This window comes from Oncorhynchus kisutch, linkage group LG27 (assembly GCF_002021735.2).
Source record: "Oncorhynchus kisutch isolate 150728-3 linkage group LG27, Okis_V2, whole genome shotgun sequence".
NCBI lineage: Eukaryota > Metazoa > Chordata > Actinopteri > Salmoniformes > Salmonidae > Oncorhynchus > Oncorhynchus kisutch.
Window position 1 is genome coordinate 27,591,527 of NC_034200.2, and position 18,706 is coordinate 27,610,232.

The following is an 18,706-nucleotide window of genomic DNA, read 5'->3' on the forward strand; positions in this document are numbered from 1 at the left end:
CAACACATTTCAAAGTTGCTGCAAACGTCAACATTCATTTTGAAGTGTTTAAGGTTAAGTTTAGGCATTATCTCCAAATTTTTAAGTTTAGAATTAAGTTTAGGCATTAACTCTGAATGGTTAAGGAAAGGGTCAAGGTTTGAGAGAGGCTTAAAAAAAACTTTCTATCGCTGGATTCAAACATGCAAAACCTTCTTCCCCCCTCGACTTTATCTATCCCCCATCCTCTCTTTTTCCCAATGTGGAACATAGAGCAGGAACAATCAAGGATCGTCCTCCTCCTCCTCCATCCTTCACCCCCCTTCTTCCTCTCTTCCTCCTGTCTTTTCTTCCTCAATATGCAGGCCAGAGCCCGCCCAACCTGCAGGGCCGAGCAGAGCTCCCTGCCTCCTCGGTTCCCCTCTGGAGGGGACCAAACACACAGTGGTCTGTTTCATGCTCCCAGGACACCATCACGGTTGAATGCTTCAACAGACTGACTACTGACATCAGCCTCATAGCAACGCCTGCACATCCGCCACATAAACACACACCAATTCACAGCAGCACGCTGCCTTTAAACTGCTGAGGATTAATTATGGGACAGACAATCAATCAATCAAATGTATTTATAAAGCCCTTCTTACATCAGTTGATGTCACAAAGTGCTGTACAGAAACCCAGCCTAAAACCCCCAAAAGCAAGCAATGCAGGTGTAGAAGCACGGTGGCTAGGAAAAACAGTCACACACTCACACATGCTCTCACACACACACACAGTCTTTTTTAACTAATCATGTGGGAACACACAATTGATTTCCATTCAAAATCCTATTTTCCCTAACCCTTATCCTAACCCTTACCCTAAACCTAACCCTAACTCTTAACCATAGACCTAACCCTAACCCTAAACCTAACCCTAACCCTTACCCTAACACTAAAATTAACCTAACCTTAACTCCAAAACCTAACCTAAACCCTGACCCAACCCTAGACCCTGACCCAACCCCTAACCCAAATTCTAACCCCAAACCCCCTACAAATAGCCTAAATGTCCCGAGTTGGTCAAAGTTATTGTGGGGACTTGTGATCCAAGTATAGTTAAACATGTCCACTTGTGTAGGCCAACACACACACAGACACACAAACAAACACACACACACACACACACACACGCATCAATGCATCAGACAGAGACACTAGGGCGATTCCACTCCAGCTGTTTTTCAGAATTATGTGGCAATTCTCATTTAGGAACTTCATTGGGGGAAAGGATGTTTAACATGCTTTTACATATGCATCACATTTTTGAGGGGGAAAATCACGATGAAAGTCGCCATTTTAGGCCCTTTTAATAACGATACATGTAAGACCCTATGATCTGTACACTATACAGACAACATCTTGGTGTCAATATACTCTCTATTTTGTGCACTAAAATATGGAGTATGTCCAGATTCTGAAATAAAAAATGCCACATTAATTTATTAAACATTAAAGATATTAAAGCTGTGATATGTAACTTGTTGGGCGACCCAACAAAATTCACATAGAAATGTGTGTTATAGATCTGTTTTTCCTCATTGAAAGCAAGTCTAAGAAGCGATAGATCTGTTCTATCTGCGATATTTCTATGTGTCCCATTCTTAAGTTTCGTTTTTGCGTCTTTCGGTTTTGAACACCAGCATCAAACAGCTGAAAATACAATATTTTTGGTTAAGGAAAATATATTTCACAGCGGTTTAGATGGTACAATGATTATCTACACTATACTTGCTTGTTTTGTCACATAAACTGAAATTAGGTGAACTATTAGAATTTTAGCAACCAAAACTACCCTTTTTGGTTTAGTTTATTTTAAGACATGTTTTGAACAATACACTATACAAGTACATCACATTTCCAGAGTTGGTTCTCTACTAGTTATGAAGGTATGATACATTTTATGAGCACCATCAATCAATACGGGGAAGAGGAAATTGATTCTAAGGAAACTCCCTCTGCTGGTGATTTGCTGACTGTGCGATCCTAAATGAGGGCTATGAAGACCTATAATGTCAATTTCTATGTATAAAATATGTCATATCACTAAAAGTACCAGAGAGCTCATTCTCGAAATGTGATATTCATATGGAGTTGGTCCCCCCTTTGCTGCTATAACAGCCTCAACTCTTCTGGGAAGGTTTTCCACTAGATGTTGGAACATTGCAGCGGGGATTTGCTTCCATTCAGCCAAAAGAGCATTAATGAGGTTGGTCAATGCTGTTGGGCGATTAGGCCTGGCTCGCAGTCAGGCCTAATCCCAAAGGTGTTTGATGGAGTTGAGGTCAGGGCTTGTGCAGGCCAGTCAAGTTCTTCCACACCGATCTCAACAAACCATTTATGTATGGACCTTGATATGTGCACAGGGGTATTGTCCAGTGGTGTAAAGTACTTAAGTAAAAATACGTTAAAATACTACTTAAGTAGGTTTTTTTTTAGTATCTGTACTATATTTTACTATTTATATTTTTGCCAACTTTTACTTTTACTTCACTACATTCCTAAACAAAATAATGTACTTTTTACTCCATACATTTTCCCTGAAAGCCAAAAGTATTCATTAAATTTGGACAGGAAAATGGTCCATTTCACACACTTATCAAGAGAACATCCCTGGTCATCCCTACTGCCTCTGATCTGGCAGACTCACTAAACACACTTTTACTGAAGTCATTTTCTATTAAGGTATCTTTAACTTTACTCAAGTATCACAATTGAGAACTTTATCCACCACTGGGATTGTCATGCTGGAACAGGAAAGGGCCTTCCCCAAACTGTTGCCACAAAGTCGGAAGTTGCCACAAAATCGTCTAGAATGTCATTGTATGCTGTAATGTTAAGATTTCCCTTCACTGTTACTAAGGGGCCTAGCCGAACCATTAAAAACAGCCCCAGACCATTATTCCTCTTCCACCAAACTTTACAGTTGACACTAAGCATTCGGCCAGGTTGCATTCTCCTGGCCCAAGCAAGTCTCTTATATTATGTACTTTAGTAGTGGTTTCTTTGCAGCAATGAAAGCCTGATTCAAACACTCTCCTCTGAACAGTCGATGTTGAGATGTGTCTGTTTCTTGAACTCTGTGAAGCATTTATTTGGGCAGGTAACTCTAATGAACTTATCCTCTGCAGCAGAGGTAACTCTGGGTCTTCCTTTCCTGTTGCGGTCCTCTGAGAGCCAGATTCACCATAGCGCTTGATGGTTTTTGCGACTGCACTAAAAGAAACTTCCAAAGTTCTTGACATTTTCAGAATTGACTCACCATGTCGTAAAGTAATGATGGATTGTCATTTCTCTTTTCTTGTTTGAGCTGTTCTTGCCATAATATAGACTTGTGGTGTGGGGGCTGTGCTTTGGAAAAGTGGGTGGGTTGATATCCTGCCTGTTTGGCCCTGTCTGGGAGTATCATCGGATGGGGCCACAGTGTCTCCTGACCCCTCCTGTCTCAGCCTCAGTATTTATGCTGCAGTAGTTTATGTGTCGGGGGCTAGGGTCAGTCTGTTATATCTGAAGTATTTCTCCTGTCTTATCCTGTGTCCTGTGTGAATTTAAGTATGCTCTCTCTAATTCTCTCTTTCTTTCTCTCTCTTGGAGGACCTGAGCCCGAGGACCATGCCTCAGGACTACCTGGCATGATGACTCCTTGCTGTCCCCAGTCCACCTGGCCGTGCTGCTGCTCCAGTTTCAACTGTTCTGCCTGTGGCTATGGAACCCTGACCTGTTCACCGGACGTGCTACCTGTCCCAGACCTGCTGTTTTCAACTCTATAGAGACAGCAGGAGCGGTAGAGATACTCTGAATGATTGGCTATGAAAAGTCAACTGACATTTACTCCTGAGGTGCTGACTTGTTGCACCCTCGACACCCTCGACTGTGATTATTATTATTTGACCCTGCTGGTCATTTATGAACATTTGAACATCTTGGCCATGTTCTGTTATAATCTCCACCCAGCACAGCCAGAAGAGGACTGGCCACTCCTCATAGCCTCTCTAGGTTTCTTCCTAGGTTTTGGCCTTTCTAGGAAGTTTTTCCTAGCCACCTGCTTCTACACCTGCATTGCTTGCTGTTTGGGGTTTTAGGCTGGGTTTCTGTACAGCACTCTTATATATCAGCTGATGTAAGAAGGGCTATATAAATAAATTTGATTTGATTTTGATTTGACTTGTTATTTTTCCAAATAGTGCTATCTTCTGTATACCACCCCTACCTTATCACAACACAACTAGTTGGCTCAAACTCATTAAGGAAAGAAATTCCACAAATTAACTTTTAACAAGGCACACCTGTTAATTGAAACGCATTCCAGGTGACTACCTCATAAAGCTGGTTGAGAGAATGCCAAGAGTGTGCAAAGCTGTCATCAAGGCACTAAGTGGTGTCTACCTTGAGAATCTAAAATATATTTTGATTTGTTTACCACTTTTTTGGTTACTACATGATTCCATATGGGTTATTTCTTGATTTTGATGTCTTCACTATTATTCTACAATGTAGAAAATTGTTTTAAAAAATAAAGAAAAACCCTGCAATGAGTAGGTGTGTCCAAACTTTTGACTGGTACTGTACATGTCAGTTGTTTTTCTCTAGGATACCCACAGGCCTCACAACACTTGTCATAAGGTCCCTCGGAAACAATTGGAAAGTGAATGGAAGAACAGTGCATTGTGAAAGTATTCAGACCCCTGGACTTACAGCCTTATTCTAAAATGTATTAAATCATTTTTTTCCGTCATCAAACTTTACACAATACCACATTTGGACAATTTATACACTTCAAGCTTGGGGATTTTCTCTCATTCTTCTTTGCAGATCCTCTCAAGCTGTCAGGTTGGATGGAGAGCGTAGCTGCACAGCTATTTCACTTTTCCCCATTATGGCAAAGTGAAAACAGGTTTTTAGAAATTTTAGCAAATGTATTCAAAATAATAAACTGAAATACCTTATTTACTTAAGAACTCTGACCCTTTGCTATGAGACTCGAAATTGAGCTCAGGTGCATTCTGTTTCCATTGATCATCCTTAAGATGTTTCTACAACTTGATTGGAGTCCACTTGTGGTAAATTCAATTGATTGAACATGATTTGGAAAGGCACACACCTGTCTACATAAGATCCCACAGTTGACAGTGCATGTCAGAGCAAAAACCAAGCCATGAGGTCAGAGGAATTGTCCTTTGAGCTCCGAGACAGGATTGTCTCGAGGCACAGATCTGGGGAAGGGTACCAAAACATTTCTGGAGCATTGAAAGTCCCCAAGAACAGAGTTGCTTCCATCATCCTTAAATGCAAGAAGTTTGGAACCACCAAGACTCTGAGCAATCGGGGGAGAAGGGCCTTGGTCAGGGAGGTGACCAAGAACCTGATGGTCACTCTGACGTGGCTCTAGAGATCCTCTATGGAGATGGGAGAAACTTCCAGAACGTCAACCATCTCTGCAGCCCGCCACCAATCAGGCCTTTATGGTAGAGTGGCCTGACGATAGACACTCCTCATTAAAAGGCACATGACAACCCGCTTGGAGTTTGCCAAAAGGCACCTAAAGACTCTCAGACCATGAGAAACAAGATTCTCTGGTCTGATGAAACCAAGTTTGAACTCTCTGGCCTGAATGCCAAGCGTCACGTCTGGAGGAAACCGGGCACCATCCATACAGTGAAACATGGTGGCAGCATCATGCTGTGGATATGTTTTTCATTGGCAGGGACTGGGAGACTAGTCAGGATCAAGGCAAATATTAATGGAGGAAGGTACAGAGAGATCCTTGATTCAAACCTGATCCAGAGCGCTCAGGAACTCAGACTAGGGTAAAGGTTCACCTTCCAACAGGACAGCGACATTAAGCACACAGCCAAAACAATGTAGGAGTGGCTTTGGGACATGTCTCTGAATGTCCTTGAGTGGCCAAGCCAGAGCCTGGACTTGAACCCAATCAAACATCTCTGGAGAGACCTGAAAATTGCTGTGCAGCAACACTTCCCATCCAACCTGACAGTGCTTGAGAAGATCTGCAGAGAAGAATGGGAGAAACTCCCCAAATACAGGTATGCCAAGCTTGTAGCGTCATACCCAAGAACACTTGATTCTGTAATCACTGACAAATGTGCTTCAACAAAGTACTGTGTAAAGGGTCTGAATACCCTATTTGCTTTGCCATTATGGGTCATTGTGTGGAGATTGATGAGGGGAAAAAACAACTTAATCCATTTTAAAATAAGGCTCTAACGTAACAAAATGTGAAAAAAGTCAAGGGGGCTGAATACTTTCCCGAAGCCACTGTATATGGAGACGGTTTAGTTCCGGTTTAGTACCGAAAATAAGGGGTTAAATGCATGTAAAAGAAATTATCTAAAAACATTGCCTGATCTGTCTTATATCTCTAAGATACATCAGAACAAACTTCCTTTAGATTTTTTGGTGGAATAAGTTTTGTTCAATGCGTTTGTATTGGCTAGTAGCAGTGAAGCACAAATGTTAATTTTTCATCAAATATATGTGATCTGGGGATACTTCAATGGGTCTTCAAATTCTAAATCAAACGGCTAAATGATCCTTGGTATCACTTTCTACAAACAGTTCCATATAGCTTAGCCTCAAAGCACGTGGTTGTTGACTATCTCTGAGTCGTCAGCTGGTCCACAGTGTTGTGCCATTGTTCCAGTGGAGGGACAAAGTATCTGTCTGCATTTAACCTCTGGGCTGAGAGCAGTGTGTAGGGCAGCATATTCTCAGTCACTATTAGCATGTCATTAGCCCCAGTAAGAGGTAACATTGAGCCACAGAGTGTGTGTAGTTCAAATCAAATCCCATTTTATTGGTCGCATACACATGATTTGCAGATAATGCAAGTGTAGCGAAATGCTTTTGCTTCTAGTTCCGACAGTGCAGCAATATCTAAGTAATTGAATAATTCCCCAACAACTACCTAATACACACAAATTTAAAGGGATGGAATAAGAATATGGACATGTAAATATATGGCTGAGCGATGGCTGAGCGATGGCTGAGCGATGGCTGAGCGATGGCTGAGCGATGGCTGAGCGATGGCTGAGCGATGGCTGAGCGATGGTCGTGCAGCATAGGCAAGGTTCAATAGATGGTTTTTGGTATTTTATTAGGATCCCCATCAGCTGTTGCAAAAGCAGCATCTACTCTTCCTGGGGTCCACACAAAAAATGAAACATAATACAGAATGACATAATACAGAACATCATTAGACAAGAACAGAACTACATGCATTTTTAAAAAGGCACACGAAGCCTACTGTAACGACTCTCCTCTTCTTCTGACGAGGAGTAAGAGAGTCCAATGTGCAGCGTGGTAAGTGTCCATTTTAATATATAAAACTGAACACTACAAAAATACAAAATAACAATGTGAATGAACAAACAAAAATCGAAACAGTCCCGTATGGTACAAATACAGACGCAGGAAACAATCACCCACAACTCAAAAGTGAAACCAGGCTACCTAAGTATGGTTCTCAATCAGGGACAACGATTGACAGCTGCCTGATTGAGAAAAAAGGAACATAGACAACCCACCCAACTCACACCCTGACCATACTAAAACAAAGACATAACAACAGAACTTAAGGCCAGAACGTGACACCTACAAGGTATAGTATAAGGTATGGTATGTACATATGAGATGAGTAATGTAAGATATGTTAAAATTACTAAAGTGGATTTGTTTACAGTGACTAGTGATCCATTTATTAAAGTTGCCAGCGATTTGAATCTCTATGTAGGCAGCAGCCTCTCTGAGTTAGTGAGGGCTGTTTAGCATTGAGATAGAAGCTGTTTTTCAGTCTCTTGGTCCCATCGTTAATGCACCTGTACTGACCGTGCCATCTGGATGGTAGAGGGGTGAACAGGCAGTGGCTCAGGTGGTTGTTGTCCTTGATGATCTTTTCGGCCTTCCTGTGTCATCGGGTGGTGTAGGTGTCCTGGAGGGCAGGTAGTTTGCCCCCGGTGATGCATTGTGCAGACCGCACCACCCTCTGGAGAGCCTTGCGGTTGAGGGTGGTGCAGTTGCCGTACCAGCATGTGATACAGCCAGACAGGATTCTCTCGATTGTACATCTGTAAAAGTTTGTCAGGGTTTTAGGTGACAAGCCAAATGTCTTCAGCCTTCTGAAGTTAAAGAGGCACTGTTGCGCCTTCTTTACCACATTGTCTGTGTGGGTGGACCATTTCAGTTTGTCTGTGATATGTACGCTGAGGAACTTAAAACTTCCGCCTTCTCCACTACTCTCCCTTCGATGTGGATAGGGGGGTGCTCCCTCTGCTGAGAGGTTGTTTTCCTGACACCACACTCTGAGTGCGCTCACCTCCTCCTTGCAGGCTGTCTCTTTGTTGTTGGTAATCAAGCCCACTACTGGTGTGTCGTCTGCAAACTTGATGATTGAGTTGGAGGCGTACATGGCCACGCAGTCATGGGTGAACAGGGAGTACATGGCTGAGCACACACCCTTCTGGGGCCAGGGTGTTGAGTGTCAGCCAAGTGGAGATGTTGTTTCCTACCTTCACCACCTGGGGGCAGCCCGTCAGAAAGTCCAAGACCCAATTGTACAGGGCGGGGTTGAGACCCAGGGCTTCCAGCTTAATGATGAGCTTGTAGGGTACTATGGTGTTGAATGGTGAGCTGTAGGCAATGAACAGCATTCTTACATAGGTATTCCTCTTGTCCAGATGGGATAGGGCAGTGTGCAGTGTGATGGCGATTGCATCCTCTGTGGACCTGTTGGGGCGGTATTCAAACTGAAGTGGGTCTAGGGTCGCCGGTAAGGTGAAGGTGATATGATCCTTGACAAGTCTGTCAAAGCACTTCATGATGACAGAAGTGAGTGCTATGGGGTGGTAGTCATTTAGTTCAGTTATCATTGCCTTCTCGGGAACAGGAACAATGGAGGCCATCTTGAAGCATTTGGGGATAGCAGACTCAGATAGGGATTGATAGAATATGTCTGTAAACACACCAGCCAGCTGGTCTGCGCATGCTCTGAGAACGCGGCTAGGGATGCCGTCTAGGCCAGCAGCCTTGCGAGGGTCAACACGTTTAAATGTCTTACTCGGGTCAGCCACGGAGAAGGGGGGAGGGCCGTGATGGTGGCACTGTATTAGGAATTCTAAGTCGGCTGAGAAGAAGGACTTGAGATCCTGTATGTTGCTAAGATTACATCATGTGTCGTTAATCATGAAGCATACACCCCTGCCCTTCTTCTTCCCAGAGAGGTGTTTATCTCTGTCGGCGCGACGTTTGAAGAAGCCCGGTGGCTGAACCGACTCCGACAACGTATCCCAAGAGAGCCATGTTTCCATGAAACAGAAAATGTTACAATCTCTGATGTCTCTCTGGAAGGCAACCCTTGTTCTAATTTCATCTACCTTGTTGTCAAGAGACTGGATATTGGAGAGTAGTATACTCGGAAGCGGTGGGCGGTGTGCACGCCTATGGAGCCTGACCAGGAGGCTGCTCCATCTTCTCCATCTGCCTCTTCTGCGGTGGCGTTGTTTTGGGTCGGCTTCTGGGATTAGATCCACTGTCCCAGGTGGTGGTCTGAACAAATTATTAGCTTCGGGAAAGTTGTATTCCTAGATCGTAATGTTGGTAAGTTGACGTCGCTCTTATATCCAATAGATCTTCTCGGCTGTAGGTAATAACACTTAAGATTTTCTGGGCTAACAATGTAAGAAATAATAAAAAACAAAATACTGCATAGCTTCCTAAGGACTCGAAGCGAGGCGACCATCTCTGTTGGCGCCATCTTGCTTTATGCTTCACGCCACACACACAAACACACACACAAGCGTGCGCAAGTGTGCATGCACACACACAAACACATATGCAAACTCAAAAGCATGCACACATATACACGCACACACACATGCTTGCACGTACACACCCACACATGCGTGCGAGAACACACCGCATCACCACCACCAAGGCTACTATCTCAGCTAGGGGGCGCTATCCTGAAATGCTGAAAACTGAATTAAGCCTACCAGACTCTATTGATTAAAGTGACAGCCAGTGACTAAAATAAGGGCTTGAAGAACGGCACAAAAACAGCAAAGACAAGGTTGCATCAAGGGTCTTTGGAATACCAGAGATGTCTCAGGGCTAAACAACATAGACCAGACACCCAATGTCAGCTTTGATGAATCAAGGTCTGAAGTCCTGTCTGTTGATCAGTTACTTAAATGATATATTTCATCCTGTCAGAGACAAAACAATCATTAAGCCATCATGAGGGTGATTTGAAGGAGGGGCATGGTGTGTTTGTGTGTGTGTGTGTGTGTGTGTCAAATCAAATCAAATCAAATTTTATTGGTCACATACACATGGTTAGCAGATGTTAATGTGAGTGTAGCGAAATTCTTGTGCTTCTAGTTCCGACCATGTAGTAATATCTAACAAGTAATCTAACCTAACAATTCCACAACAACTACCTTAGACACACGTGTAAAGGCATGAATAAGAATATGTACATATAAATATATGGATGAGCGATGGCCGAATGGCATAGGCAAGATGCAGTAGATGGTATAGAGTACAGTATATATATATGAGATGAGTAATGTAGGGTATGTAAACATGATATAAAGTGGCATTGTTTAAAGTGACTAGTGATACATTTATTACATCCAATTTTTTTATTATTAAATTGCCTAGAGAGTTGAGTCAGTGTGTTGGCAGCAGCCACTCAATGTTAGTGATGGCTGTTTAACAATCTGATGGCCTTGAGATAGAAGCTGTTTTTCAGTCTCTAGGTCCCAGCTTTGATGCGCCTGTACTGACCTCGCCTTCTGGATGATAGCGGGGTGGACAGGCAGTGGCTCGGGTGGTTGATGTCCTTGATGATCTTTATGGCCTTCCTGTGACATCGGGTGGTGTAGGTGTCCTGGAGGGCAGGTAGTTTGCCCATGGTGTTGCGTTGTGCAGACCGCACCACCCTCTGGAGAGCCTTACGGTTGTTGGCGGAGCAGTTGCCGTACCAGGCGGTGATACAGCCCGACAGGATGCTCTCGATTGTGCATCTGTAAGAGTTTGTGAGTGATTTTGGTGACAAGCCAAATTTCTTCAGCCTCCTGAGGGTGTGTGTGTGTGTGTGTGTGTGTGTGTGTGTGTGTGTGTGTGTGTGTGTGTGTGTGTGTGTGTGTGTGTGTGTGTGTGTGTGTGTGTGTGTGTGTGTGTGTGTGTGTGTGTGTGTGTGTGTGTGTGTGAGCAGGCGGGCGCATATGCCGTGGAATGATGCAAACAAAATAATTTTGTTTTCTGTGATGATTATCAGGCATGGCAAGGTGCACTTTGCATGACATAAGTCTTACACAGTAGGCTAGTAACACTGTAAATACCCACTTAAGTATGATTTATTGATAAGTGTTTTTACTAGGTATGTAATGGAAAGTGAAATCCATAAGAGCTCTGCTAACCCGCTGCTAATAACTAATCTGCTTATCCTATCTTCTGACAATGCCCCTTCCAATCAAAACTAAGAAGCTAGCGACTGTGTCTCAATAGTATTTACTATCTGCATTCGATTTTCTCCTTTCCTCCACAATCACTGATCTGACAAAACATGACAGGTCTAAGCAACATGGTGGAAAACTATCCAGTCCCTTCACCAACCAGCTAATGAATAAGGCCAGGAGTTTTCCCTGTCCCCACACCCTGACCCGACTAGGAAAAACACAAGGCCCTGATGATGACAAACAAAAATACTATGAAAGCAAAGGCACCCATTAACAGTATTGAGATGCAGCCACCAGCTCATCTAACCACTCTTCCAACTCTCCTCTCTCTCTCTCCCAGAGTGAATCACAATGATGGACTGGGCGTAAGACCTTGAGCCAGTCTTAGCCAATACATTAGTCTGATCAAGCCCACAGTCCTTAAAGTCCCTCCAGGGGAAGAAAGAATGATCGGGAAGAAATGTCACAGGTCAGATGCAACATTCAGCTGTCTCATAATTGGGAGACATACTATAAATCTAAATGGTGGCTACATTACTGAGCTCTTTAATATGCCAGACCAAGATGTTATTTATGTTAGCATAGAGGGTACAGAGATCTCTCTCTCTCTCTCTCTCTCTCTCTCTCTCTCTCTCTCTCTCTCTCTCTCTCTCTCTCTCTCTCTCTCTCTCTCTCTCTCTCTCTCTCTCTCTCTCTCTCTCTCTCTCTCTCTCTCTCTCTCTCTCTCTCTCTCTCTCTCTCTCTCTCTCTCTCTCTCTCTCTCTCTCTCTCAGACTAGAGTTATTGTTATGTATTTACCTTTATTTCAACAGGGAAGTCATATTGAGACTGTCTTTTAGAAATGAGCCCTGCACATTTGTAAGTTCCACAGCATCAAAAAAAATTAAGAAAACCCATTCTGTAACAAGAAGACAGATTTGTTCTCAACACAATGGATAAGACTTTCAGAAGACTGGCATTCATTCTGCCCATTGATTTATATGGTATTGATAATCAATTTGATTAGGACTGTCCCATTAGCACAGGGACCTCCCAAGTTTATGATGTATGGCTTAGTGACCCTGACACTTTCATCACATTTACATCCCCCTCTACTCATGTTAATACATGTACTTTTCAATCACTTCACAATCACATTTGTGACCTGTTTCAGGAAGCTAGGTGTATGTCGCACATCACTACTTCGTAGGAGAGGCATTTGGATGTACTATGTTTTTTAAAATCCCAATGAGTTTGTTGTTGTTAGAAATGCCTTCTGGAACGTGACTGTTCATGTGCCTTCTGCCTCCTTGCAGCACACAGGTGAGCAGGGACCCTGGGCATCTTTCTTTTGGTGTTTTTCAGAGTCAGTAGAAATGCCTCTCTAGTGTCCTAAGTTTTCATAACTGTGACCTTATGCCTACCGTCTGTAAGCTGTTTGTGTCTTAGTGACCGTTCCACAGGTGCATGTTCATTAATTGTTTTATGGTTCATTGAACAAGCATGGGAAGAGTGTTTAAACCCTTTACAATGAAGATCTGTGAAGTTATTTGGATTTTTACGAATTATCTTTGAAAGACAGGGTCCTGAAAAATTGACTTTTCTTTTTTTGCTGGGTTTATATACAACACGATCTCACAGTTGGACAAATTTGACTTCAGATTCTGACATTTATCCACATTTCTCCTAAAGTCAAATTTCGAAGTTACTCCAAATGTCAAATTTCAAAGTTGTTTTTGACACCTGGCAAGGCACCTCACGGCTGGTTTAATGTAGGCTTTAATCACGAATGGTTAAGTTAAGGGTTATGGATAGGTTTAAAATAAGTTTAGACATTAAATTAAGGGTTAAGGTTTGGGATAGAGTTAAATTAAGTTTAAGCATTAAGTTAAGGGTCAAGGTTTGGGACAGGTTTAAATTAAGTTTAGGTATTAAGTTAAGGTTTGGGATAGGGTTCAAATAAAAAACAAATATCTAGCACTGGGATTAAACCTGCGACCCTCGGAGACAGAGCTCAGTGCATACCCAAGCCTAATTGATGGTAATAGTGCTCACCGTTGCCCCTACAGGAGGGTTTTGAAGACATCTCTCGATGTCTTCGGGACCTGGCTGGCCTATATACTGTAACTATGTGATTGCTTTCTCACTGTGCTGGAGTCTGGACTGGGAACCAGCATTGTGTGGTAACTAACCCAACAAGATCTCATCGTTTCCCTTCAAAATTTGATGTATTTTGGATGAACCTCAATTTCTGCGTGGTTCCAGGGTTAAAACAGAAACAACTCAAAGGGTTAAGGTTAGGTATTAATTATGAGTGGTTAAGGTTAGGTATTAATTACCAGTGGTTAAGGTTAGGTATTAATTACGAGTTGTTAAGGTTAGGTATTAATTACGAGTTGTTAAAATTAGGTATTATTTACGAGTGGCTAAGGTTAGGTATTAATTCTGAGTGGTTAAGGTTAGGTATTAATTCTGAGTGGTTAAGGTTAGGTATTAATTCCGAGTGGTTAAGGTTAGGTATTAATTCTGAGTGGTTAAGGTTAGGTATTAATGACGAGTGGTTAAGGTTAGGTATTAATTACGAGTGGTTAAGGTTAGGTATTAATTACGAGTGGTTAAGGTTAGGTATTAATTACGAGTGGTTAAGGTTAGGTATTAATTCTGAGTGGTTAAGATTAGGTATTAATTATGACTGGTTAAGATTAGGTATTAATTATGACTGGTTAAGATTAGGTATTAATTATAACTGGTTAAGGTTAGGTATTAATTACGAGTGGTTAAGATTTGGTATTAATTACGACTGGTTAAGGTTAGGTATTAATTACGACTGGCTAAGGTTAGGTATTAATTACGACTGGCTAAGGTTAGGTATTAATTACGACTGGTTAAGGTTAGGTATTAATTACGAGTGGTTAAGGTTAGGTATTAATTACGAGTGGTTAAGGTTAGGTTATTAATTATGAGGGGTTAAGGTTAGGTATTAATTACGAGTGGTTAAGGTTAGGTATTAATTACGAGTGGTTAAGGTTATGTATTAATTACGAGTGGTTAAGGTTAGGTATTAATTACGAGTGGTTAAAGTTAGGGCTACGGTTTTGGGAAGGCTTAGTCTTACTACAGCGGGCGAAATCAGGGTCACACAGAGTGTAACAAAAAAATATAACAAAACCGTTTAAAAAGTATATGTTTATTCATTTTAAAATTATGAATTGACCTCCCGGGTGGCGCAGTGGTCTAGGGCTGCAGCGCCAGCTGTGCCACCAGAGACTCTGGGATCGCGCCCAGGCTCTGTCGCAGCCGGCTGGGGCGACGCACAATTGGCCTAGCTTCGTCCGGGTTAGGGAGGCTTTGGCCGGTAGGGATATCCTTGTCTCATTGCACACTAGCGACTCCTTTGGCGGGCCAGGCGCAGTGCACGCTAACCAGGTTGCCAGGTGCATGGTGTTTCCTCCGACACATTGGTGCGGCTGGCTTCCGGGTTGGATGCAAGCAGTGTGGCTTGGTTGGGCTGTGTTTCGGAGGACGAATGGCTTTCGACCTTCGTCTCTCCCGAGCCCGTATGGGAGTTGTAGCGATGAGACAAGATAGTAACTACTAACAATTGGATACCACGAAATTGGGGAGAAAAGGGGGTAAAATAAAAAAATACAAAATATGAATAATATTAATAACATTCCACCCAAGAGGCCACTAGAGGGCGATTTGGTCATTTGATTGCAGTAAAGGGCTACAACAAAATGATTAAAACAACACGCCAATTTTCTATCAACTGTCATCATGTAGTCTCAAGGCTTGCTAAAGCATTGTGAACTGTGGTGGCTCAGTGGTCTGAGCATCACAAGTTTGCATCCAGTGCCCAGTTTATTTCTAGTGATCAGGCTGAACTAACCACCATGTGTACATCCCAAATGGCACCTTATTCCCTATATAGTACACTACGTTTGACCAGCGTGGTGAATTCCTGGGAAGGCAGACATATAATCAGCGGTGCTCTACCGTGCTGTGTACTGGGCATGCTGAATTCTCATTTGTAACCGTTTCTATGAAAAGCGCTGGAAGAACACAGTCAGTGTACTTGGGGTGGGGGGATAATGTGTGTGAGTGTACACGCCTGTGTGCAGTATCACCTTTTCATGGTTATGCTGGTAAAGTGATCGTCTGGCTAGCAGGAGTTTCTAGTGAATGACCAGGGAGAGAATGAGAGAGAGAGAGAGAGAGAGAGAGGTGAGAGAGAGAGAGAGAGAGAGAGAGAGAGGTGGGGGGTGGCGGTCTGAGGTTTCACTGCAAGGATAATTATTAGACTGGTGGAAAGGCAGAGCAGCGTGGGACACTCAGACATGAAGGATATACATGATCACTACTGGCTATAAGTAGCCTAGACACTGATGACACAGATTACAATAAAAAGTCAATAATGGGTTATTTTGAGTTAGTGTTTTTGACATCCAAGGTTCCACTTGAAAGTGAGATGTTCTGTTTCACTACAAAATATTTTGAGTAGGCTATGATATGATATGGCATGTTTAATATAGCCTACAGTTTCTGAGGGGGTGACAAGTAATGCTGAAGCACAATATATATATAACAAAACCAATATACATATATATATATATATATATATATATATATATATATATATATATATATCAGTTGAACCTGAAAACCTAAGAAGTCTAGTCTATTTGCAGGGGAAGCAGAGTTTGGGGTGCTGCAAAGAACATGTTATTGGAACATACTTTTAATGTGATCTGACTACTTACAAGCCTACCTATCTTATTCTCTGAACTGTAAACAATCTACAGTTGCTTAGCCTATTATCAAGGGCTCAGGTGTTACAGTAACCATCTATTTCCTACACAAATAAAGTTATGATCTCCATGAACGCAAAGTAAATTCTATGCACAAAGCAGCATTATAGTGATAGACACAGTACCCTACCTGATATTTCTGATTGAGGCACTCCGTTCAGACTGAATCCCTTGCCATTGTAGAACTGTCGGATATCCGAACAACTCTGAGCTTTTCCGCTCCCCATATCACCGAATCCCGGGACCGCCAGCGCGCAAATCAACAGAGCCATAAACACGGGGAAATCCATCCTACACTATTACCGTCACACGTCCAAGTGCAAATCCGAAAGAGGGGTGTAGTTTGATTGAGCTAAGTCCTAAAGAACAGGATTCATCTACTGCCAGCCGTTTGTCCAAACTCCTCTGTTACGTTGGGCTTCGCTACTGTCGCTCTCCTGTTGGTTCGCTGCGCCCCGTTTCTGCGCAGTGCTGCACGGGAAGCGTGTGTGTGTGTGTGTGTGGAGGGGGAGAGCAGTCCGGTTTCGTCTCAGGACACCTCGAGGGGCTTTTTGGTTTCAATGTAGATACATCAACCAATGTATCAATTTCACACAATTTATCTGCACCTCTGGGAAGACAATTCGGTAAACACTGTGCAGTCACCTGAGGAAAGGCAATATAAACATATTTAGCAGACAAATCATGAATCTACAAAATTCCAGAAAAATAACAGGTGAACATTAACGAAAAAGAACGTCTCTGTATGATGGTATTACCGGAGATGGCAGCTGTCAGCAGATGAGTGAGTGGTAAAACGGCGGTAAAGGTAATGATGCTCTCCCAGCGCAGCTACTCGGTCGAATGAGGAGGAGGCGGAGAGAGAGAGAAAGCCAGAGAGAGAGAAGGGGGTGGACATAGTGTAAGAGACAAGAACAAATGGGCAAAGAGAAAGATGAGAGAGAGAGGCTATAGCTGTTCCTTGGGACACAAATCTCACTCACCTGTCTAGTCTAATTTGGTTAATTAGATATATACATTTTGTTTTTAGGGATGTTTACACAGTATACAATCTTTTGAATGATTTAATGCATCACTGAAAATACCTTATCAGCTACCGTGGACATGTGGACTTATCCATACCTTATTTCTAAAGGAATGTGTACAATGTGTCTTGACAGCTTGAAGGCCTCAGGTGTCACAGGTGGATCAGCAGCTGCCCTCAGGTACCAGTCCACCAATCATCAGCTAGCGTCCGTGTGCATGCGCCTATCTGTGTCATCACTCCTCAAGGTGCAATTACAGACTGGGAGCATGCTGCTACCTGCCCAAACACTGTCTGTCTGTTCTGTACCCTTCTGACTGTCTCCCTTGTCTTTGCTGTGTGTGTGTGTGTGTGTGTGTGTGTGTATGTGTATGTGTGTGTGTGTATGTGTATGTGTATGTGTGTGTGTGTGTGTGTGTGTGTGTGTGTGTGTGTGTGTGTGTGTGTGTGTGTGTGTGTGTGTGTGTGTGTGTGTGTGTGTGTGTGTGTGTGTGTGTGTGTGTGTGTGTGTGTGTGCGTGTCTTGGGGGAAACATTGGAACATTGCCAGTTGTGTATACTCACCTGACAGAAGAGTTGTGCATTTGGGTTTCACAGATTTGTACTTTTTTCCAATCCTCATCCTCTCTGTCTCTCCCTCTCCCTCTTTCTTTCTATCTCTCCCTCTTTCCATCTCTCTCTCTCTCCTCTCTCATGCACATATCTAGGCAGCATATCCCTTTGTGTGGTTATGTACTGTAAGTGTGGTGTCCTTGTATTTTATGGGCTATGGATTCCTACGCATTTCAACGAATGCGTCAGTGACAGAGCGTCCCACTGGTTTTCTCACCAGCCCGCTGTGTATTCACACACTTCAGTTCTTTAACTGTCCTTCGTTCCTCTCACACCTTCCTCTCTAAAGCCTGTCTCTACTCAAGCAACTCTACATCTCTTTCTGGGTTTTATCTTTTTTAACAAACTCAATGTCAGTGCAGGACTACATACAAAATGCACCTCTACTGACTTACTGGCACAAAACTGTAATGTGACGCATACTGTATAGTGATGTGTATGTCTCTCATTGAACGTGAAGATGCTTTTCTTGTTTGATCTCAGAATTCCTGATGGAGATGTGTCATTGAAGTTTTCTATTCTGAAAACTGGCCCTCGCTCAGAGAGGGAGAGAGGGAGAGGAGGGGACAAGAGACAGAGGAAGGGGGGCCAGATAAAGAGGAGTAGGGACAAAAGAGAGAGGGAGGGAGGGAGGGAAGGACGGAAAGATTGAGAGAGGGTGAGTGAGGTAGAGAGAGAGAGAAAGAGAATGAGAGAGAAAGAAAAAGTGTGCCATACGCCATAAATGGTCATATCCGTCCTGCTTCATGCATCTATTTGTAATCACACAATATTGTTTATGAATGCA

At 42.9% G+C, this 18,706-nt stretch overlaps 1 protein-coding gene across 1 annotated transcript in view; it reads right to left on the minus strand.

The window, feature by feature from the left end:
* Positions 1-17,129, minus strand: part of LOC109871562 (glypican-1-like) — a 146,241-nt gene extending 129,112 nt beyond the window's left edge. The window contains exons 1-2 of the mRNA XM_031806690.1: positions 17,043-17,129; positions 16,415-16,929 (exon numbers count right to left, since the gene is read on the minus strand). Coding sequence (XP_031662550.1) covers positions 16,415-16,574 — 160 coding nt within the window. The 5' untranslated portion in view covers positions 16,575-16,929; positions 17,043-17,129. The remainder of the gene's footprint in view (positions 1-16,414; positions 16,930-17,042) is intronic.
* Positions 17,130-18,706: the final 1,577 nt, after the last annotated feature.